The sequence below is a fragment of the Hemitrygon akajei genome, chromosome 5 (assembly GCF_048418815.1).
Source record: "Hemitrygon akajei chromosome 5, sHemAka1.3, whole genome shotgun sequence".
NCBI classification, from domain to species: Eukaryota; Metazoa; Chordata; class Chondrichthyes; order Myliobatiformes; family Dasyatidae; genus Hemitrygon; species Hemitrygon akajei.
In genome coordinates, this window is record NC_133128.1 from 159,372,600 (window position 1) to 159,396,332 (window position 23,733).

The window sequence follows — 23,733 nt, forward strand, 5'->3', positions numbered from 1 at the left end:
AGTGCCTTTGTCCAAGTCACAAAGATATCATCCATGGCAATGCAGAAAGTGGAATGGAAAGAAACTAGGTGCCCAGGGAAAATGAGCAGAGGACTTTGCCCCCTAGCCTGTACTAAAAGGAAACTTTTTCATGACAAGCAACTCTGTCTCCAGTGTTTCCACATAAGAGAATGACCAGTTAAGGCCTTGAGGCATTGTGTGTGTGATCTCACCCACCACCCAACAGCAATGGATCTGCCTCAGCAACTACTCCAAAAGGTGAAGAGATAGGTAACTGAATCCATAAATATCAACCAGTCAAAAGATTTGTATACTGGAAAAGGAGAGGATGGATTTCTCTTAATTCAGTTTATCCAGTTAAAGCATTGGACAGCCCACCTCTGGAGTATTGTGAGCAGATTTAGGCCCATATCTAAGAAAGGATACTCTGGCATTAGAAAGTATCCAAAAAATGTTTATGAGAATGATCATGGGAATGAAAGGGTTAATATATGAGGAACATTCAATGGCTCTTGTACTCACTGGAATTTAGAATGGGGGTGGGGGGGGGAGAACCTCATTGAAAACTACCTTAAAATTGAAAGGCCTAAATAGAGTGGATCTAAGGTGTTTTCAGTAGTGGGGAGATTCTAGGACCAAAAAGCACAGCCTCAGAATAAAGGATGTTTTTTAAGTAGAGTTGAGGAGGAATTTCTTTAATCAAGAGGGTGATAAATCCGTGGAATTCATTACCACGGGCTCCTATGGAGGTCAAGACATTTGGGTATCTAAAGAAGTTGATAGGCTCTTCATTATTAAGGGTGTCAAAGGTTACAGGGAGAGGGCAAGAGAATGGGGCTGAGATGGAAAATTAATGAGCCATGATCAAATGCAAAGCACACTTGATGGGCTAAACAACCTAATTCTTATGGCTTTATTATTTTGTAAACTTCCATCAGGTCTCCCTTCTGTCTGCAGAGAAACAATACAGTCCAGCCTCTCTCTCTCTCTAGCTAATACTCTTGCACTCTAGCAACAATCTTGCACTCAATGTCAGTAAGACAAAAGAACTGATTGTGGACTTCAGGAAGGTTACGATGAGGGCACACAAACCAATCCTTATAGGGGGATCAAAAGTGGAGAAAGCGAGCAGTTTCAAGTTCCGGGTGTCAAGATCTCTGAGGACCTAACCAGGTCCCAACATTTTGATATAAAGAAGGCAAGACAGTGGCTATATTTCATTAGGAGTTTCAAGAGATTTCATTTGTCAACTAAAACACTCAAAAACTTCTTTAGATGTACCATGGAGAGCATTCTGAAAGATTGCATTACTGACTGGCATGGGACCGGGGGTGATGTTATTGCACAGGACCCAAAGAAACAACAGGAAGTTGTAAAATTAGTCAGCTCCATCTTGGGTACTAGCCTTCGTAGTATCCAAAACACCTTCAAGGAGCAGTGCCTCAGCAAGGCTACGTCCATTGTTAAAGATCCCTATTACCCAGGACATGGCCTCTTCTCATCGTTACAGTTTGGAAGGAGGTACGCGAAGCCTCAAGGCACACATACAGCAATTCAGCAACAGCTTCTTCCCGAGTCATCTGATTCTAAATGGACATTAAACCCATGAACACCACCTCACTTTTTTTTATATTATTTCAGTTTTGCACTTTTTAAAAATCTGTTTAATATACATATATACAGTATACTTAGTGTAATTGATTTTTTTTTCTCTTTCTATATTATCATGTCTTGCATTGTACTGTTGCTAAGTTAACAAATTTCACAACCTACGAAGATGATAATAAACCTGATTCTGATTACCCAGGCAGCATCTTGGTGCATCTAACACACAGGTCTGAGTAGAGCCTAAACCCACAACCTTCTGATTTAAAGGGGTGACAGTAAATCAACTAAATCACAATTTCACCCTCAGGTAAATAATGAATAGAATGGGGTGAGGGAAGAAAAGGGCATTTAAAAAACCATTAGGTTTATTTTGCATTTAAAATAATTTCAAATTGCCTTAAGAAACTTTGGATTCTTGTAATGAAATGGTGTATGTGACACTTAAGCAGCACAGATGTTGAAATAAAGAAAACAATCTTTGCAGCTACTTTTTTCAGTAGCAAAGTAGCTGGCATGAATACTACTTAAAATGAGGAAAAAGGCTTACAGCTCTTTTCTAGGTCTGTGTTGTGTTGTAATGGAGAAAGGGAATGAAGAGACTTGAAAAGGGAGCAGTCGTTCAGTAACACACCGGAATAGCTTCAGCAAAATCATTTGGGCTTGTGAATGATTAAATCAAGATTGAACGGCTTTCCTGCTTACAGCAGTAGGCAACAAATTGAGATGTCCTGCAGGCACCTGTGGGCTTAAACTGGATACCCCTAGATGTTTGGATGAGTCAAGTACAATAGGGTGTAATAAAGAAGCAAACAGTAAATTTGTAAGAGCAAATGCTTTCAGAAATATTGCCTACAGTCAGGGCTGTCTATAGTCCTCATTAGCTGCCTTCTTCCACCGGTATCCCTGTCACCGGGTACCACAGCAACAACCAGTGATGATTCAAATATCTCTCAGGGCACCAACAACCTCCTCTTCTCCCATAGTAGTATCTAACACACGAGAGATTTATCTACCTTTATGGCTGATCCTAATCTAATATAACACCTCCAAATACCTCCTTTTTAAAAGATAACTTGTTCTAGAATTTCACAATTGCACCCGCTCCCACCAGATTTCTAACTACACTGTCCTCCTTGGTGGATGCAGAATTATTTACTTAAGGCCTCACCCCTATCCTTGGGCTCCAAGCACATATTGCTCCTTTGGTCCTGAATAAGATCTACACTTTCCCTAGTAAACTTGCCATTAATACAGGTATGAAATGCTATGGGATTATCAAATGGAATATATTGTGCAATTTCATTTCCACATTTCCTACCTTACAATGGTGTTTATAGCCAGTTAAGAACATGAAGTACTTCTGGATGCCTTTAGATGATAAGTCCTACATAAAATACTTACTAAAAACTTACATTATATACCTAATATGGAAATAGGCACCCAGTTTTGTAGCACTGTGGTGGATAGGTTTGAAAACATAGCCCAGCACATCACACAAACCAATCTAACATCCTTGGACTCACTTTACACTGCACGCTGTCGGAGCAGTGCTGCCAGGATAATCAAGGACATGACCCACCCAGCCAACACACTTTTTGTCCCTCGTCCCTCTGGGAGAAGGTTCAGGAGCTTGAAGATTTGTACGGCCAGATTTGGGAACAGCTTCTTTTCAACTGTGATAAGACTGCTGAACGGATCCTGACCCGGATCTGGGCCGTACATCCCAAATATCCGGAACTGACTTGCACTACCTTACTTTCCCTTTTCTGTTTTCTAATTATGATTTATAATTTAAATTTTTATTATATTTACTTCGATTTGAACTTCAGGGAGCGCGAAGCGCAGAATCAAATATCGCTGTGATGATTGTACGCTCTAGTATCAATTGCTTGGTGACAATAAAGTAAAGTATAAACCCTGATCCTGGGTTTAATAAACTTCAATAGATGAGCTACTTACTCTTGTAATGGCCCTTAATTTAGAAGTGATGAAATGGAAAAGCCAGCCATACTGTATGGCAGATTCTCCCTTGATTTGTTAGTGATTATCTTACTCATCAATTAAATCCTGCCCACATTTTGGTACCATTCCACTTCCATCCATTACCTAATTTCTCCAACACTCACTGATGGTTTCATCCATTTCTGCCCTTAACCATTCCCTATATTTCCATGCTTTAATGTCTCTCACAAGTTTAAGTTCCATGTTTGTGCCTTCAGTCACATAAAAGATTTCTTCCCCACAGTGCCATGTGAGACAGGCAGCTTTCTGTTTCCTTCTTGCTGACTCTTTCAAACTCCATATTTCCATTCTCTTTATTCGCCTTCCTTCTCACCTCATTTTGTGCTTTACTTTCAAAGGTCCCTTAACATTCCTTCCACTGGACTCTAATTGTCTCCATTCAGTCTTCAAACACTCCCCTATAAAGCCATTAACATACTTTCTATGCAAAGGTTCTATAAACATTATAAATCATTTTTAAAGTTAATTCTTACTACAATACATAAAATTTGTTGCCTGTCCAGATCTATTGCTTACAATAGTGATCATTGTCCACCATGTCCGACGATGATAGAAAACCTGAGCGGGAGAGCTTTTGAAGTGGAAAAGCTTTGCACTGGGGCGATTCCACTCTCTCAAACTCAGTAGTCGAGGTCCAGTGGTACAACAAGTGTCACAAACTGGGATCTTCCTTGGCTGCAGTGGATGATCACTGCCATGCCATGCCCTTCGCTCCCCATGGAACATCGCAGTCCCACCTTTCTAGCCATTGACTCTCACTGTAGATCTCATCCACAGAGCCCGCAATCCCTATCTCACCAGAGTATGAGGTACCCTGTCGAAGTGGTGTACCAGCATATTAGGCTAGGGTTAGGGCCACATGCAGACAGCTACTTGGAGCCATGGTGACAGCTGAGTATCCCTTGGGGACTAAAGGAGAGTGAGCTGCCCCAGAATGGACACGACAAGCCCCCTCACCAGAGGTATTACTCCTCCCTGGACATCCCATACATCCCACTTCAAAAACAGCTCTGCTTTTCCTTTCAGAATGAGTCCTAGATAGGATTTGTACATTAATAGGTTTAGAGTCGACACACCACAATAAAAAAACTTTAATGAAAGTAACAAAATTCCATAAGGTGTAAAGCTAGTAAAATTAAAATGTGAGTGAAAAAATAATTTCCTCTTTATTTAAGTAAATCTGAAATGATTCCGATACTATGAGAGAAGTTGACATTCCTTTTCCATTAATCCTTTAAAGACAACATAATGGTGATTCAGATCTTTTTTTGTATGTACTTTATATTTAGTTCCCAAAGCTCCATCTGGAGAGGAGGTTGCGTAAAAAACTCTGTGTATCCTGGAATGTACCAGTGCCATTGCACACATTACGCAGGGTTCTCTGGTAACATACAAATCATACCCAGTACATATATAAGGCAATCCATCTGCCACAGTTCCTTTGGGAATGTGGTCATCTGATAAAAGCACAGGTTTGGCAGTGTTGACTGCATCATCACCAATAGGTTCTGCAGAGGTAAAATAACACTTAAGGTATTTATCATGATTAAAAGCACCACCACCTTGTGCATGAGCAACCTGATCAATACACACCATAACTGCATGAAGCAAAGGATTTGGTCCATTTCTACAGTCATGACCTACAGCGATGATCCTGTCAGACACTGGATTAACCATTACGGCACCAACTGGTTCCATCCCCAGTTCCTTTCCCACTTTTGCAGCTTCGATGGCTTTCTCCATAAAAGTCTGCATCTTTGCTTTCTCTTCACTATTAAACAGCTGGCCACGGAGGGCTTCTGTCGTTTGCTTGTTTTCATGGAATGATGTAGGCCAGTGCTGGTTTGCTACTTCAAACTGCGGTCTAGTCAATGGTTGGTGTGCTGGTATTTTGACTTGAAAAGGTTCTCCAAGACCAGTAACATCAACATTTCCTTCAGGAAAGAGATCACGGAGAGACACTTCTCCATTTAGTGCATCCATACTATTCAAGTCACTTTGTAAGCAAATGATGATTTCTAAAGGATGCTCACTTTTGTCCCTGCAAGACCGTACTCTCTTGATATGTGGAAGATTACTCAGTGGATAGATATCAGCCAGGTATTTAATAAGAGCAGATGTTCGCTTTTTATTAATAATGGAGGCTGCATATGCTTCTATAAGTTCAATCTCACCAGATTTCTCGTCTGAAAGTACAGGCATCAGCTCCCAAGTGAAAGTCTCAAATGCTTTAGTTTTCCTCTTTTTGCACAGCGGTTCCATGGTATCTTCAGCCTCAGAACTGGGGAAACAATTAATCGTTGGTTAAAGTTCAGAAGACCCGGTTATGACCTGAAACATTAACTGATTCTCGAATCCAGCATTTTATGTTTCAAAGGCAGACACAACTCTTCAACCAATCGTCTATACCTGGAACCAATAGCATGCATGTCTGTGATATGCAGACGCCCATATGCAGTCAGTGTGCAACCCGAGGTCCAGCGGAGCGTTGCATGACCTGCTCACAAGAACATGAGGTAGTAACCAGGGGAATACTGGCGACAATCGCTGCTCGGAGTCGGCACTCAATCAGACGCAACAATAATATTTTCTCTAAATAGTTCCTCTCCCTATCCCCACTTCGATCTTCTGCACTTCCGGTGTTCCGCCTCTAATTGAATCCCCCCCTCCACTACACACTTTGCAGTCACCACCGATAGTTCCCGGGGTTCAAGGGTCCTCCCACGGGGCTGTCACCACTTTGGGAAGTGAACGTTGTGTCTGGGCTGAAATATTTTGTATATACTTGTAATTCCAGACCAAATTTTCCATATGAGCTTTTCTCTATTCTCTGTGTAGTTCGCTTCTTCTTATATAACCAGATCTCATAACCTTTTTAAAAGATGTTAAGAATATTATATTAACATCTATTAAATTTTGAAATATTTATCTAAGGAAATTATCCACGCACTATTTCTGATTTTCACAAAACAAAAAAAAAAACAACCCATAATGGAATGAGAATTGAAAGGCTTTCAGTGGTGAGAAAAGTAGAAAACTATTAAAATGTATGACGGATATTCCCAGAATTGGTCTTAAGAATTTCTGATTTTCAAGAAGTCGGCGTGTCAGAGAACTTATGTAGAAATTGTACCTGTCGAGACCCCGCACTAGGACTGAGTCCAGAGGGTATATAGCCCGTGTAAAGAAGTGAGAGGAAGGGGTAAAACAGGAGCTGATGGAACCAATGTCTCAACCCGTACACCTTCCTCTCACTAATATATACTGGCTGTTTTCCTTCTATACTGCCAATTTAATGCTACCAACTGAACCGTGGATAAAAGAGAAATATGAATACGCAAATATGACAGCTCGAAATTACGAACAATAATTCAAGTGGAAGGCGGAATGTTTCATGCGCCGGAATTACAGTTGTGCTCCTGCAGAGTGGGGAACAGCTAGTTGTGACACCGTGAAGTGTCCTTCCTTGTGGGCTGGTCCGGCCTGGGATGAGGTGCTGTGCTTTCCTGTTCGGCATTTCAATGAACAGTGCACGGTGAAACTGAGGTGCAAGTAGACAGTGCATTATACGCAGGGAACTCGCCTTAAGCGATTGCTGCTGCTGCTCTCCATGTGGCTGGGTTCGGAAGCAGGACGGTGCGCGGGTTTGCATTGCCATGGCAATACATTTTCTGCCTGTCCGAACCCTGAGTCGGGTCGCTGCCCGTGGCCTCCTCGGTCAGCCCAGGGTGGTGCTGGGCATAGAAACCAGCTGCGATGACACTGCCGCGGCCGTCGTGGACGAAACAGGCAGAGTCTTAGGAGAAGCCTTACGCTCTCAGAAAGAAACTCACCTGAAGTAGGTATTCTAATGAAAATGTTTCACCGGTTATTAAATCCTAGAACTTACGTTTGTTAAATATGTAATGCATTTATTATACATGTAATAATCAAGACCATATTTGTTGCGCCCAGTCCAATTACTTAGAAATTCAAGCTTTTGTTTTCCTGCACAGTAAATAACGCTGGAAACATTCAGCAGGCGGGGCGGTATCTATAAGAAATGCCTGACCTGAAAGTTTTCAGCATTTCCCGTTTTTGTGTTAGATTTCAACATCTGTATTTTGACAAGTATTTAATAGCTATAATATTAATCACACTGGATTTCCTTTGATACAATGACTACTGTCCATAGTGGCATTAAAATCAACCTCAATGAAGTACGTTGAGAGGTTGGTTATGGTGCAATCAACTCCTACCTCGGAGGTGAACTGGATCCACTCTGCCGCAACAGGTTTACAGCGGATGTGATTTCTCTGGCTCTTCACATTCTCCTATATTCATTGACTATATTTTGGAGTTCAACACAATCATTCCATCCAAACTCATCATCATGCTTCAAGACCTCAGCCTCTAATCTTTGACTTTCTCAGTGACAGACTTCAGGCAGTGAGGATTGGTGTCAGTGTTTCCTCCTTGCTGGTCTTCAACACAGGTGCACCTCAAGGCTGTGTGCTTAGCCCCCTACTCTACTCTTTATACACACATAACTGTGTAGCTAAGCACAGCTCCAATGCCATCTTCAAGTTCACTGATAACGCTGCTGTTGTTGGATGGTGATGAGTTGGATAGGACGCCTGCTGGAGTGGTGTTACAACAACAATCTGTCAGACTAAAGAGCTGATTGTTGACTTGAAGAAGGGAAAGGAGGGCAAACTTATGCCTATCTACATTCGCGGATCGGTGATGGAAAGAGTCAGTAGCTTTATATTCTGTGTGTTAATATATTAGATAACCTGTCCTGTGCCCAGTACATTGATGCAATCATAAGGAAAGCACACCAGTGTTTTTACTTTCTTCAGAGGTTAAGGGAGTTCGGCTTGTCACCAATCACTCTAACAAACTTCTGCGGCCGTACTATTGAACATGTCTGACTGATTGTATTATGGTCTGTCACAGCTATTCCAATACGCAGAAACGTAAGAAGCTGCAGTCGATTTGCGTAACACATCGCAGGCATATCCCTCCCCATTTTTGGTACTATCTACACAAGGAGCTACCGCAAAAAGGCAACATCCATCATCAAAGATTCCCACCATCCAGGTCATACCAACTTCTTGTAGCTACCATTGGGCAGGAGATATGGAAACCCTGAAGTCCCATACTGCCAGTTTGAGAACAGCTGCTTCTCTTCAACCATTCAGTTCTTGAAACAACCAGGAAACCCTAATCACTACAGCTTACCAAAACTATGACCACATTTATCACTGCAATAAATGGACTTGGTTTTTCTTGTATTCTAGTTGTGCTTTTTATAAATATCGTGTATAATTTATTATTAATTTATCATTTTCCGGTGAGTGCAGTTTACCGTGTGCCTGTGATGCTGCTCAAGTTGTGTTTCATTGCACTTGCACATACATGTACTTGTGCATTTGACTATAAATATGACTTTTACTTTGATATTTGTAAGTTAGTGCTAAATTGCTTTAAAACAAACCAGCACTTCTCTGAAAAATAATTCCCAGGAACAAGTACGAGGAAATCTGCAGATGCTGGAAATTCAAACAACACACACAAAATGCTGGTGGAACAAAGCAGGCCAGGCAGCATCTATAAGGAGAAGCGCTGTCGACGTTTCGGGCCGAGACCCTTCGTCAGGACTAACTGAAAGGAGAGATACTAAAAGATTTGAAAGTAGTGGGGGCAGGGGAAAATGCGATATAATAGGAGAAGACCGGAGGGAGTGGGGTGAAGTTGAGAGCCGGAAAGGTGATTGGCAAAAGGGATACAGAGCTAGAGAAGGGAAAGGATCATGGGACGGGAGGCCTAGGGAGAAAGAAAGGGGGAGGGGAGCACCAGAGGGAGATGGAGAACAGGCAAGAGTGATGGGCAGAAAGAGAGAAAATAAAGGAGGGGGGAAAAAAGCTAAATATATCAGGGATGGGGTAAGAAGGGGAGGAGGGGCATTAACGGAAGTTAGAGAAGTCAATGTTCATGCCATCAGGTTGGAGGCTACCCAGCCGGTATATAAGGTGGTGGTCCTCCAACCTGAGTGTGGCTTCATCTTGACAGTAGAACAAGAACAGGAACAAGTAACCATTTCACTTGTACTTCTGTGGCTTGTTACCTTTTAATAATTCCCTATTTCCTCAAAACAATTACTTTGAAGTGCAAATTTATATTGATATTAGATTGTTTTATAAATAAATATATATACACACAAATTAAAACAGCTGCAAGTGAATAAACTTTAAAAAAAATGCTCATAAGGCATGTGAATATGGAAATAATTCTTCATCAAAAGGAAACAGTTATATCTCTGACTAACACAGCTGGGGTCACTGATCTCCTGATGAGTTTCATGAGCAGAAGGTACACACAAAGCAGTTTTTTTTTGGTAAAATGCCGATCATTTACTTTTGGAACTGCAGCAGAGAACTCAGTCACACGACGCATTGGATTTAAAATACTTAGATGTTAGTACTCTGTTTATAAATAATAACTTATGTGCCAGTGACTTCTTCATCTTGTGAATAATCAAAAATGCAAACAAAATCCTTTGGCGTGTATCTTCACTATGAAAAGGAAGAATAATATTTTTTGGATATTTTTAATCAACTTTTAAATCAGACAGAATAACTATTAGCTTTCTTTTGTTTCAGGGCAGGTGGAATAATCCCACCAGTAGCACAGAAGCTACACAGAGAGCACCTGGACAAAGTGGTGCAGGAAGCTGTAGATAAGAGTGGCGTCTCCCTTAATGAACTAACAGCAATAGCAACCACTATAAAGCCAGGACTTGCATTAAGCCTACAAGTGGGCTTAGAGTACAGCTTGAAATTAATAGAGCAATATAAGAAACCTTTTATTCCTATTCATCATATGGAGGCCCATGCTCTGACCATTAGAATGCTACAGTCAGTGGAATTTCCCTTCCTGGTCTTGTTGATCTCTGGTGGTCACAGTTTGCTCGCCATTGCCCGTGGAGTCGATGACTTTCTTCTTCTTGGACAGACGATGGATGAAGCCCCAGGAGACACATTTGACAAGGTGTGTACAGTGTGAAATTTTAAAATCAGCAGAATTTTAACAATAGTCTGAAAATCTTTAAAATTTATTACTTGCCTTTAAGAATTTAAGGATCATGAACAATGCATACGTTTTAAGATTCAGTTTAAAACAAATAATCAACTGCTTATAGTAATAGCAGATAATCAATTGATTATTATACAGAAAATGTTTTGAATTATCCAATCAATTAGACTTGGTATTTGGTAAGAATGAATTTTGATTATAAAAAGAGCTGTCAGTTAATAGAATTGTGTGATTTTAAATTAGAAAATGTGTACTGTGCATGAGATTTGTTAGTTTGAATGTATCGTTAGGATTTTCAATCACAATTGGCATGGTTGCAGGCTTGTTGACCCTGATGCCCACCCAATTAGTCCCAATTTCCGGTGTTTAGCTTATACTCATTCAAAACCCACCTGGATATATATATATATATGTATCAAAGCACTTCTTAGGTTAGTGGTCCCCAACCCATCGATCGCGATCGACTGGTCGATCTTTGAGACTTTTCCAGTAGATATCGAAAAAAATGAAAAATAAATACACAAATACTGTTGAGAGGTTGTTTCCGGGTTGCGGGGTTGTAGTTCCATTCTTTCTGCCCAGTGCGCATGTGTGTAGCTCCCCCGCCACGCACTGTACAGTGTACTTCAGTGGTCCCCAACCACCGGGCCGCAAGGAACTGATATAATTTGACGATATGAAACGATATGAGTCAGCTGCACCTTTCCTCATTCCCTGTCACGCCCACTGTTGAACTTGAACGCACGCGAAGTCATTACCGATGCGAGGTCATCAGTCGCCTAAACGCAGTGATACCCTCGTGCCAGGGATCACTGGCTGCCTCACGCAGCCGGTGAGAAGTGCCGTTCCTACTGGCCTGGAGCGCGGACAGATGGGCGCCGCCTCTAAACCTGTTTACCATACTGAATGCTCATGGGGAACCTGGTGCTAAAATATTCGCAAACGACCTAATTCGGGCTCGGTTTCGTAAGTAGCAGAGCGGCTACCTCGCTGCGATCTACTGGAAGTCATCCCTCGAGCCAAACTTTTGTCGGCCGATAGATCCTACAAGGGGGTCAGGAACGTGTCCTGTCACACTCCTTGGTCGCTCGCTCGCTCTCTCCGGACTGCGACCGTCACGGCCCTGGCACAGGACCCTCTGGCCCTGACCTTGTCCTCTCACCCCACCCACTACCAGCTGTACCTGACCAAGCCGTCTGGCAGCAGGCGGGCGGGAGGCTGGAGCTCGGGCCCGGAGGCTGTCTAAGGTGGCAATGAAGCCCTCAAGACTGCTTCGGTACCTTGCGTCCAAGCACCTTGCACTTAAAGACAAATCCGTTGAGATTTTTCAGCAGAAAAAAAATGAGCAAGCGGGACAGAAGCTAAGTGCTGAGAGCCACATAAACTAAATTGCAGAATAGACTGGACATAAGGAACCCGCTTCGATTATCATTGTATTCTGGTCGTGATTAAAGCCCCCCATCCCGTCGGCCAGTCCACAAGAATATTGTCAATATTAAACCGGTCCACAGTGCAACAAAATGGTAGTGACCCCTGGTGTACATACATTATTTATACTTATGGGTTGCGGGGTTTTACTTCCAGTCTGTAGTGCGTGTGACTAACCGATTTAGTAGGTCGATCTTGCCTTTCACTAAGGATGAGGTAGGGGATCTTGGGCTTTAAAAGGTTGGTTTTTATATTATATATTACGAAATATCTAGATTTACCTTGTTCATATATATACTATATGGTTCATGTTTCGGGAAAAGTTATTTATACTGTATTCATTGCTTATGTATTCTTTCATGTGTAATGGGAATTTGTATGTTTGTAATCCCTTTATTAATATATCAATTGTATTTTGTTCATAATATTATTAATACTAATAAAAAGATTGAAAAAGAAAGAAAGGTTGGTGACCACTATCTTGGGTGATACTATTGCACGTGCTTCAATTACTTTATCTGGCAGCTCATTCCATATCCTTTATATCCCCACATGGAAAGTTACCTCATGTCTTAAACGTTCCATGAGTTGCTGAACTAAATAGAATCTGGCTATTTAAAGTTCTTCAACACTATAAAGAGCAGCAAGCCAAAAACTTTTTATCTAATTGTTAGACTCATTGTAAAACAAACATTTTACTGAGATCTAAGTACAGTTAAATTTCCTGTCAATAAAAATAGGATAATATATAAAAATGGTTGTAAATCTGCATGACAAGGGAGAGTCCTCCAGCAGATTGATTGTTGCTGTAATTCTGCGAGTGAACTGTGCAAATTCCCGATGGTGACAGAATCTATGTAGTTTCATGTTAAAGGGAGGCCTATTTATGATTGGGGAGAGGAAGAATTTCTTTTCTACAGGGTTATGAGTCTTTTGTAATTCTCTGCCCTGGTGCACTTACTGAATCTTTATGTTTTAGAATGTGAATGATTGGTCAGTGGAACCAAGAACCAGGTTGAATTCTTTGAGGATGCAACAAAACATATTGATGAAGATAGAGCAGTGAATGTAGTGGATATGAATTTCAGTAAGGTATTTAGTAAGGTTCCCCATGCAAGGCTCATTCAGAAAGTAAGAAGGCCTGGGATCCAAGGAAACCTTGTTAAATGTATCTAGAATTGGCTTGCCCACAGAAGGCAAAGGGTGGTTGTAGATGGTTCATATTCTGCATTTCTGCATGGAGGTCGGTGACCAGTGGTGTTCTGCAGGGATCTGTTTTGGGGCTCCTCCTCTTTGTGATTTTTATAAATGACTTAGATGAGGAAGTAGAAGGGTGGATTAGTAAGTTTGCTGACGTCACAAAAGTTGGGGGTGTTGTGGATAGTCTGGAGGGTTATCAGAGGTTACAGCAGGACATCAATAGGATGCAGAACTGGGCTGAGAAGTGGCAGATGGAGTTCAACCAAGATAAGGGTGAAATTATACATTTTGGTAGGTCAAATTTGAAGTCAGAATATAATATTAATGGTAAGATTGTTGGCAGTGTGGAGGATCAGAGAGATCTTGGGGTACATGTCCATTGCACACTCAAAACTTGCACAGGTTGACAGTGTTGTTAAGAAGGCATATGGTGTGTTGGCCTTCGTCAACCGTGGGATTGAGTTCAAGAGCCGTGAGGTAATGTTACAGCTGTATAACCTTAGTTAGACCCTACTTGGAGTACCGTGTTCAATTCTGGTCACCTCACTTCAGGAAGAATGTGGATAGTATAGAGAGAGTTCAGAGGAGATTTTCAAGGATGTTGCCTGGATTGGAGAGTGGTTAGGTTGAGATTAGGTTGAGTGAACTTGGCCTTTTCTCCTTGGAGTGAAGGAGGATGAGAGGTGAGGTATATAAGATGATGAGAGGCATTGATCGTGTGGATAGCCAGAGGCTTTTTCCCAGGCCTGAAATGTTTAATACAAGGGAGTATAATTTTAAGGTGCTTGGAAGCATGTACAGTGGGGATGCCAGAGGTAAGTTTTTCACAGAGAGTGTAGTGGGTGCATGGAATGCACTGCCAGCGGAGATGGTAGAGGCTGATACAATGGGGTCCTTTAGATAGGTACATGGAGCTTAGAAAAATAGAGGGCTATTAGGTAGGGAAATTCTAGGCAGTTGCTAGAGTAAGTTACATGGTCAGCACAACATTGTGTTGTAGATTGCTATGTGTTATTTAATAAGGGGATCAGGCAGAAAGGTGGACGTGTGGCCAGGCCTCATTAGTTATGATTGTATTGGTTGGAAGATCGACGCTTGAAGTAGAGCCCAGTTTTACTCCATTTTTTTATGTTCTTATGTAAACACATGTTTTTCCTGTCATCCAGTTTTCTCTCACTCACTGTAGGCATGGCATGTATAAGAATTTACAATGGGGAAAAATTAGGTCTTTTGTCTGAGATATTGATGTCCTAAAAATGTGTTTGAGGAGGTGGAAGATATATTAGAAGTTTAAGGCAGAAGGAAAACACACACAAAAATAATCAATGAAAATCAACTTTGTGTCCTGCTGCATCAGAGTTTGTGGGTGAGGTTTTCCAGATATTTTAGCAGGAAGTTCACATATAGCTAGTGTAGGCTTTTCTAGCAATGAGCTGATGTGCATTTCTTAAATAGTGAGGAAATGTAAGTAAACTTGTTTGCTGAGTTGCAGTTGTGTTTCAGTGATTTTCTACACTGGGTGTTAGTAATCTATTTTTGAAGTGAAATTATTTTTTTAATTATCAGTAACCTCTATCTAAATACTTAAATGTTTTCAACCATTTCTAAATGTTTCTACTCATTAGAAATGTTTAGAAATTATTCAACGGTCTTTTGACATAGTAAGTGAAAACACTTTCTGCTGATAGCCAATTTAAAACATGATGCTGTTTCTTTTTAGGTTGCAAGAAGACTGTCACTGAGAAATCACCCAGCGTGCTGTACCATGAGTGGGGGTGAAGCCATTGAATACTTGGCCAGAAGTGGAAATCGATTGCACATTGAATTAACACAGCCTATGAGGCATCACCTAGACTGTGACTTTTCCTTCTCTGGTCTGCGCAATCATGTCAATCAAATAATTACAAAAAAGGAACAGGAAGAAGGTTAATTGGTCTTTTATATTTTTACTTAATGTGGCTCCGTTCTGGTTCACTGCCGTCCTCTCTTGTGTATTGTAAGTTAGGTATATTTCTCAAGCAGGTATCCAGGATGGACAGTTCCTCTCATGTGCGAATGACATTGCTGCTGCTGTACAACATACAGTGGCAGTTCACTTGGCAAAGCGTACACATCGAGCCATTCTCTTCTGTAAGAAGGAAGACTTCTTGCCTCAATCAAACCCAACCTTGGTTAGTATCTCATTCTGTACCTACACTATGTGTTGAGCAATGTGGCAGGAAATGATCAAATATGGATTGGTGCTAAAATGGAGCACTGATGGAGGAAGGAAGATCTCTGGAAAAGCAAATACACACTAACTGGAATTTACAATGAATACATTGCACAGTAAAAATAAAACCAACAGTCCCTGTAATGTGCAGATACACAGGGGTCTCCTCCCTTTCCGCCTGCATGCCTCTGCTGAGCCTTGTGGTATATTAGTTGATTCTCATGTAAACTTCCTATTTTGTTCAGTTATGAGAATCTTTTGTGGCTCTGTTGGAAAATGTTGATGAACTGAATCACTTCTTCACTGTTAGATGGAGAGTCATCTAGTCTGCTATTTATATCTGTTAGCGGCTAGTTTGATCCGAGCATTTTGTTTCCTCCACTTTCTAAAAGTTGATGACCAACTCCACTTGAAGGGCTAATTAAGGGCAAAAATAGCCTTTCTTTATCACAGAATGATTGACTAATGTGACCTACACAGTTGGCTTGGGGGGGCTGCAAATTGGGTTCCCAAGGAAAGGTAACAGATTTGCAGGTATTTGAATATGTTGGTTTCTTACTGGTTTTATATTCATTAATTTGCAGTGCATTTTGAAGAGATTGGGAAGGATACATCTGTGCACCCTGCAGGGTTACTAATAAAAACAGTATTGTGTTTTTATTCATTGACCTTCTCCCACAGAAGGCAGCAGGAAGAGAGCCTCGTGATTTTGTACACCTCTATAATGTCACAAAAAAAAACATGGGGATCTTGATCAACTGGGTAAGTGGGCTGAGGAATAGCAAATGGTGTTCGATCCAGATAAGTGCAGGGTGCTGCATTTTGAGAAGTCAAACTAACAGGAGATTCCAGTGAACAGTAGGGCCTGGGGAGGATTGTAGAACAGAGGAACCTAGGAGGACAAGTGCATAATTTCCTGAATGTAGTGTCACAGATAGACAGGTAGTGAAGAAGGTGTTTGGCACACTGGCCTTCCTCAGTCTGGAGACTGACTGCAGGAGTTGGAACATCAGGCCACACTGAGAGCATTGGTGACCCTGTTGAGGAAAGCTGTAATTAAGCTGGAAAGAATGCAAAGTAGAATGTTGCCAGGATTCCAGGATCGAAGTTAGAGGGAGAAGTTGGTTAGGCTAGGAGTTTATACATTAGAGCTTAGGAGGCCGAGCAGTGACCTTATGCAGGTGTATAAAATCATGAGGGACATAGATGGGGTGATGGTGTACCCAGTCTTTGTCCATAGGGAAGGGATTTCCAGCATCTGCAAAACCTCTTGTGTTCAGAAATTAAGAGGCAAAGGGTTAAGGTGAGCAAGGAAAGATTTAAAAGGGACCTGAGGAGCAATGTCTTCATCAGAGGGTGGTACGTATATAGAATAAGCTACCAGAGTAAGTGGTTGAAACAGGTGCAATAATATTTAAAATACATTTGGACAGGTACATTGGTAGGAAAAATTTAGAGGGATATGAGTCAAATGTGGGCAAATGGGATTAGCTTAGATGGGCACCTTAATCAGTATGGACAGTTTGGGCTGCAGGACCTGTTCCATGCTACATTACTCTATAACTCTCTTGCTAAATAATTAACATCTTATTTTTTTTTACTTAAGTAACACCTATTGGCATGTATTCCTTTCTTTACTTCAGGTGGTGTCAGGTGGCGTGGCCAGCAATAAATACATCATAAAAGTTCTGCAGATAGTAGCTGAAGCATGTGGGTTCTCACTGAATTGTCCTCCTCCAAAACTCTGCACAGACAATGGCATCATGATTGCATGGTAAGAGGGATATTAACAGTGCTTTTCTTAATTTGAAGTGTTACTTCATGCAAAATTAGTCCCAAATCTTTCACTATTTAAATAAAAATCTGTTCTTCTATTTTCCCTTCCAAAGAGGATGATCTCACATTTACCAGTGTTGTACTCCATTTGCTAGACCCTTGACCATTCATTCCACTTATCTATATCTCTCTGTAGACTCTCCTTATCCTCTACACAACTTGTTTCTTCACTCAATTTAGTATCATCACACACTTAGTCCCCTCTTCCAAATTGATAATGCATATTATGAACAGTAGTGGGCCCAGCACTGATCCCTGCAGCATCCATTCTTACTACTGACTGCCAAACATCCATTTGTCCCAACTCTCTGCCTTCTTTTGGTTAGCCAATAATCCACCATGTTAATTCATACTCCCAATTCCATGCATCATTATGTTATGGATAAGTCTTATATGCATCACGTCATCAAATGCCTTCTAGAAATCCAAGTATACAACATACACCTGTCTCCATTTATCCACTGAGCTCATTATACTCTCACTGAGGTCCAGAAAGTTTTTCAAACACGACCTGCCCTTCATGAATACATGCTGTGTCTGTCCGATCAAAGCACTACCATCCAGATGTCTCGCTATATCTTCCTTAACAATACCCTCAAGCATTTTCCCGATCACAGGTATTAAGCTAACTGGCATAAAGTTACTGTCTTTTGCCTGCACCCCTTTTTAAACAGTGCTGTGATATTCAGTGCCTTCCAATTAACCAAGACCTGCCAAGAGTACAAAGAATTTTGATAAATTATCATAAATGTATCTACTATAACTTCCAGCATTTTTGTTAGTACCTTCAATACATCCCATCAGGCCAGGAGACTTGTCTATCTTTAGGCCCTTTAGTTTTCTCTTCCAACTTCTTTAGTGACAGCGATTGTGCTGAGATCCCCACTTCCCATCATATCCATAACGTCTCTCTTTGGCATATACGACTTGTTCTGCAACATGACTTCCAATATCATGATTAAAAACTTACTCTATCACATTCTCATGATTAGTCTCAGCAGTGCCTTTGAGCTTCAGTGTATTGTACAATTCTTTCATCATTGCACCCCACACTCAGGTACTGAGTATAAGATTCAATTATGTGATTTGGCAGTTTAAACATTTTGTCCTGTTACTTGAACTTTACTGCATAGATTACTATTTACTTCCTACTTAGATCATTTTAATTCCACATCATTCACCTTGTGTAATGGGAACTTATAAATGCAGAATGGATAGACTTCTTCCTTTGTGTTTCCATTATTTTTAATTCAATATTCATTGATTATTAGCTGCCCATTTCCTGATATTAAAACAGGTTCTAAAAATGTTTGTCATTTATCAGGTGACATACAGCAGTTAAAATGATCTCTGCCATCAGATATCTAAACTGTCCTTGAGTCCATGAACATTACCTTGATTTTTTGTCTTTTGCACTATTGCTTTATTTTTGTAACTTAAAGTAATATTTATGTCTTGCACTGTACCGTTGCCACAAAACAACAAATTTCACTGTATGTATCAATGATAATAACACTGATTTGATGTATATGTGCACAATATGTTTGTTTTTTAGGAATGGTATTGAGCGACTTAGAGCAGGAATTGGTGTTCTGCAGAATCCAAAAGCAATTCGTTATGAGCCAAAGTAAGTAACAGATTTTTAGTTTTTCTTAAAAATCAGATTAATTAGCTTTGAGTATGCATAGATTTTAATTTTTTACTTGTGCTTTTTAAGAATAATGTTCAAACCTATGGAAGACCATAGGAAGAATAGGAAGAACATTTTTAAAGAGAGCAGATACAGAATTAATTAAAACAAGAATACACTGTTGTTCTTAACTTAATGTTTCTCTTTTTGTTTTGTAGAGCCCCTCTCGGAATTAGTTTATCAGAGCAAGTCAAGAAAGCAGCATTGAAAGTCCCTCGTTTGAAACTGAAGATATAATTAATGAAATGGGACTCCACTGGGTGGTCGGCTTTTTAAGAATTAACTCTAATGAGCCTGATTTTTCAATGAAGTGTGTACAAATTAGATGCTGCCAATTATAACTTGCTATATTAAAATGTCTCCTGAAGAAGAGGCAGACAGAGGAAAAGATGGACAGACAACATTAAAGAATAGACAGGGAAAACATTTGCGGTGACCCAGGCCCTGGCACACAACCGCGACAGATGGAACAGACTGGTGCAAAGCTTGTCATGACGGTACCCCCGACAACTCCACCAGGAGTTAAGGGTTCAAGGTCAAGGTCATATTAAAATGTGTACGGTATATTTGAAATGATAAACATCTAATGAGTTTAATTGAATGGGTGAAATTCTGATCTGAAGGAATCTTGCAAAGTTACGACCATTCAAAAGGATCAATGATGCCAATCAAAATCAGACAATGTATGATCTTTCCATGGTTTAATAAAGTATTTTTAATGCCTTTTTTATTGGATTATATAAATCCACTAATTTGATATGCTAGATTAAGTCTTGATCTTTCCGGATTTATGAATCCAAGCTACATTGAGAAGAACATTATTCATTCAGAAATCAGAACAAACATTTTACTTAAAATAAATATTTATTAGCTATGTAGGGGAGAGGGAACTAGTCTGCATTGTCCATAATTCCTCATATCCAAAAATTCAAAGATTCACCATTTCCTGAGTGAAGGTATTGCTTCTGACCTCAGCCTTAAATAACCTTCATTTCATGTGAGACTATTATCCCTAGTTCAGGACTCCTTAGCCAGGGGAACCTTCTTTCCTGTATCCTCCCTGATGAGACTGGTAAGGATACTCTTAAGTTCAATCAGATCTTGACTTGGTCGAATAAATTCCAGAAAATAAATGCATCTTTTCTGTTCAGGGATGATTATTAATTTTTTTCCGTAATTTCCATTTGTAAAATAATGTGGATTGGTTAAAAAAGATCTTGTAAAGTATTCCTTAAAAATTCCTGGTTACATTCTTAATATCTTGAGCCATCTAAAACAATTGTAATATCAGCTTACATCAGCTGCAAATATCTCAGACCGGTCTGTATACACATTATGTTTTGTACTCCCCTTTATTACATGATGGTAATTGCTCTGATCTTTGAATGCCATTTCTCAAGCTAAAAGATCAATAGATGGTAAACAAATTTGAATAAAATGCTGGCTGCACATTGAGGTAAATATTCTTTTTGGTCAAAGCATGATAAATTTATAGTGGGGGCAAATCGCCAACACAAGCTCATATTGCTCATGTTTTGACTCTCAGTTCTTATTGAAAGTGAAGTAATCATAGGATTACATTGCAGGGAAGTAGGCCCTTTGACCCAACTCATCCATGCTGACCAAGATGCCTTCCTGTCCCATTTACCCACATTTGGTCCTTTTCCCTCTAAAATGCTCCTATCTATATGCTGACTGTACTTGCCTCTACCACTTCCTCTGGCACCTGCCGTTTGGTGATGTTCTATTAGGACAGTTGGTTGTACTTCTGTTTTTCACTAATTATATGAGTAATCTGGAATCTGAAAATCATGAATTTACTTCACTTACCTTACATATTCATAGTGCGTTTAATGCATTAACACAAAGCAATATGCAGATTTGAAGATGGTGTCAAATTGGAGACTTGAAACTGAAAGATGGTGGCAAAACAGAAGACTAATTTTTTTAATGGGCATTACTTGGATTATTGAGTGAAATGACACATTTTAATAGAAACATTAAGGTGCCTTTAGGTGGATGGTTCTAAACTGGAGAAGGGGTAAAACCTACAGGGATCTAATACAATGACAAGGCTGTTAAGCAAAATATATGCAGGTATAGTACTGTATATCTTCTCTGCTTATCTGTTCTAATAGAATTGACAAGCAGAGAAGATATATTGTACTAAATCTGTGTATATTTGTTAGACCAAACAACGTACAGTCCGAAGCCAGTTAAAGATACTAGATACAAAGATAAGCATTAAGTTAGTTTTTTCAACCTATTTTAGACAGACAGACATACTTTATTGATCCCGAGGGAAATTGGATTTCGTTACAGCTGCACCAACCAAGATATAAATAGATATGTTCTTTTAATCTAGAAAAGAGAAAGTTTGGGTGACATATTGGAAATATTTTAAAAATGCAGAAGTATTTGGTGAAGCAATTGTCTAGAAAGGGAGAATCAACTATGTGCTGGAAAATACATAACTACAACAAAAACACAGTGAACCTAGTTGGGGATTGAGGAGAAACTTATTTATCCAGAATATCTGAATGTAATTCCCTATCACAAACAATGGCTATCTTAGTTGACCTAGATGTTTCAAGAGGATACTTGATGGTAGATCAGAAAGGAAAAGTGTGACAAAGGAGTGGTACCAGTTGAGCTAAATTATGATTTTCTATCCTGCACAATGTTTGTAATGTCATGCTTGTGTTTTTAGATACTTGGCAAGTAGCTTTTAAATTAAAAAATAAATTAGTCATTCAATTGTTAAAATACTCTAGCTAAATTTTCTCAATCCTTTTTAATTTCATTGATAATTACTAAAGGTATTTCCATTCTATTTCTTGACTATGAAGGAAGATAGTATTTCCTGTTGCTATGAGAAGTTGTGAAAATACTTTGACTCTGCTAACTGTAAATTAATTGGCTGTCTTCATGACACATTGGTAAAACAGAATTGAGGTTCCTACATGTTGTGTTATCCCAGGAATTACCATCTACCAGAGTAAACAAACAGACACATTTGTGGCATAGCATTTTATTTGCTGCAGCATTACCATTTCAGAGAAGACAACAGAAATTCATAACAGTACCATCACTCTGCCTCAGTTAAAAAGTAAAAGAAAATTGAACATCAATATTTATATTCTAAAGCAAGAAATATATTGCCTGGTCAGAGTTTCAGTAAGAATTCCTTTGATTTCATTTTGAACATGAATGGATTTTGTTGCAGAATCATGAGTAATATCTTATTCTGAGGTTCACTGGTCACAGCTGTTTCATGTGGGAGTAGACCTTGTTTGTAAAGCCAAAGCTTTCTTCTTTGCACGTGGACATGTGGTTATTTTTGTTCGCTCTGATTAAAACAAGAAGATACATTAATTAAATAATTTAGAACTTGCCTTTATATGGCTGTCATTCAAAGAGTAAAGAGAATATATATTTAATATTGGTTGAGAGAAACATTTAAAAATATCTGGTAGATATAGAATTGATTTAAATGTTGGAATTCTTTGTTCTTTGATTTTGAGGTTAATTGACATTGTCATAAGATTTGGTGAAATATTTCATTCTTGGGACAATGCTTCCAATAATAAAGTCTCAGTGGTTACTGTGGACTGTGCTTTGATACTGAGCTTAAATTCTGACTGAAGAGGAGAGAAGCTTTTAAAAAGAGTTAATTTGATACAAGTTCCTTGGTGTAACTTTGATTTCAATATCTTTCCACCTAACCATTTGTGGATAGTTTAATTAATGTTTCATGAAATGTTTGTCCTTTAATTTTTTTTCTCAATGGTGATAAAATTATTGATTCATAATTATATAATTTATAAACTTGGAGCAAATTTGGTCCTTTGATTTAAATGGAGGTGTGAATTACATTATAGAAGTTACCACTGAATTGAAGAATACAGATAGGATTTACCTTTCTCTTCTGCTCTGACCACAACCAGTTGTCCTTCAATTAATTGCAATCTGGAATTTTAAAAAAACAGCTTATCAGGAGCTCACTAATCCTAGTGAAGCTGTTTTTAAGAACAGCTGCTCAATTTTTAATCTTTCTCAACAACATAATGTTATACCTCTCTGATGGCAAGCCAACTAATTTTTGCACATTGAATTCATCTATAAACTCTTGGCAGATTTTGCCATCGGGACTTATGTTAGATATCAAAAGGTCAAATAATTCTGGATGATTTCTGCATTCCACCAATAGGCGACGATGAGCAGCTCGATTAAAACTCAAGTATCCTAAGGCTGTAGCACAAGACTCACGGACCTGAAACAACCAAACATTTATATTAAAGCTTATCAAAGTGAAAGATAGATAGATAGATACTTTATTCATCCCCATGGGGAAATTCAACTTTTTTTTCCAATGTCCCATACACTTGTTGTAGCAAAACTAATTACATACAATACTTAACTCAGTAAAAAAATATGATATGCATCTAAATCACTATCTCAAAAAGCATTAATAATAGCTTTTAAAAAGTTCTTAAGTCCTGGCGGTTGAATTGTAAAGCCTAATGGCATTGGGGAGTATTGACCTCTTCATCCTGTCTGAGGAGCATTGCATCGATAGTAACCTGTCGCTGAAACTGCTTCTCTGTCTCTGGATGGTGCTATGTAGAGGATGTTCAGAGTTTTCAATAATTGACCGTAG

General features: G+C 39.5%; 3 protein-coding genes across 7 annotated transcripts in view; 1 reads left to right on the top strand and 2 right to left on the bottom strand.

The window, feature by feature from the left end:
• Nucleotides 1–4,773: 4,773 nt before the first annotated feature.
• On the bottom strand, nt 4,774–6,268 carry adat3 (adenosine deaminase tRNA specific 3). Its single transcript, XM_073044674.1, has 2 exons — nt 6,040–6,268; nt 4,774–5,911 (listed from the first exon to the last, which is right to left on the bottom strand). The coding sequence occupies exons 1-2, from the start codon at nt 6,057–6,059 to the stop codon at nt 4,828–4,830; spliced, it is 1,104 nt and encodes a 367-aa protein (XP_072900775.1). The 5' UTR covers nt 6,060–6,268; the 3' UTR covers nt 4,774–4,827.
• Nucleotides 6,269–7,091: 823 nt separating this feature from the next.
• osgepl1 (O-sialoglycoprotein endopeptidase-like 1) lies at nt 7,092–22,832 on the top strand. Of its 5 annotated transcripts, none has more exons than XM_073046996.1 (8): nt 7,092–7,468; nt 10,275–10,662; nt 15,056–15,260; nt 15,355–15,506; nt 16,229–16,309; nt 17,191–17,321; nt 18,939–19,010; nt 19,232–22,832. In XM_073046996.1, exons 1-8 carry the CDS (start codon nt 7,287–7,289, stop codon nt 19,308–19,310), a joined length of 1,290 nt encoding a protein of 429 aa, XP_072903097.1. In that variant the 5' UTR covers nt 7,092–7,286; the 3' UTR covers nt 19,311–22,832. The 5 variants fall into 5 exon arrangements, with proteins under 5 accessions (XP_072903097.1, XP_072903098.1, XP_072903099.1 ...); XM_073046997.1 differs by having other exon boundaries at nt 15,358–15,506; XM_073046998.1 differs by lacking the exon at nt 16,229–16,309.
• ankar (ankyrin and armadillo repeat containing) overlaps nt 22,346–23,733 on the bottom strand; it is an 81,143-nt gene continuing 79,755 nt past the window's right edge. Inside the window, exons 21-23 of the mRNA XM_073044520.1 lie at nt 23,150–23,346; nt 22,993–23,042; nt 22,346–22,422 (exon numbers count right to left, since the gene is read on the bottom strand). Coding sequence (XP_072900621.1) covers nt 22,346–22,422; nt 22,993–23,042; nt 23,150–23,346 — 324 coding nt within the window. The remainder of the gene's footprint in view (nt 22,423–22,992; nt 23,043–23,149; nt 23,347–23,733) is intronic.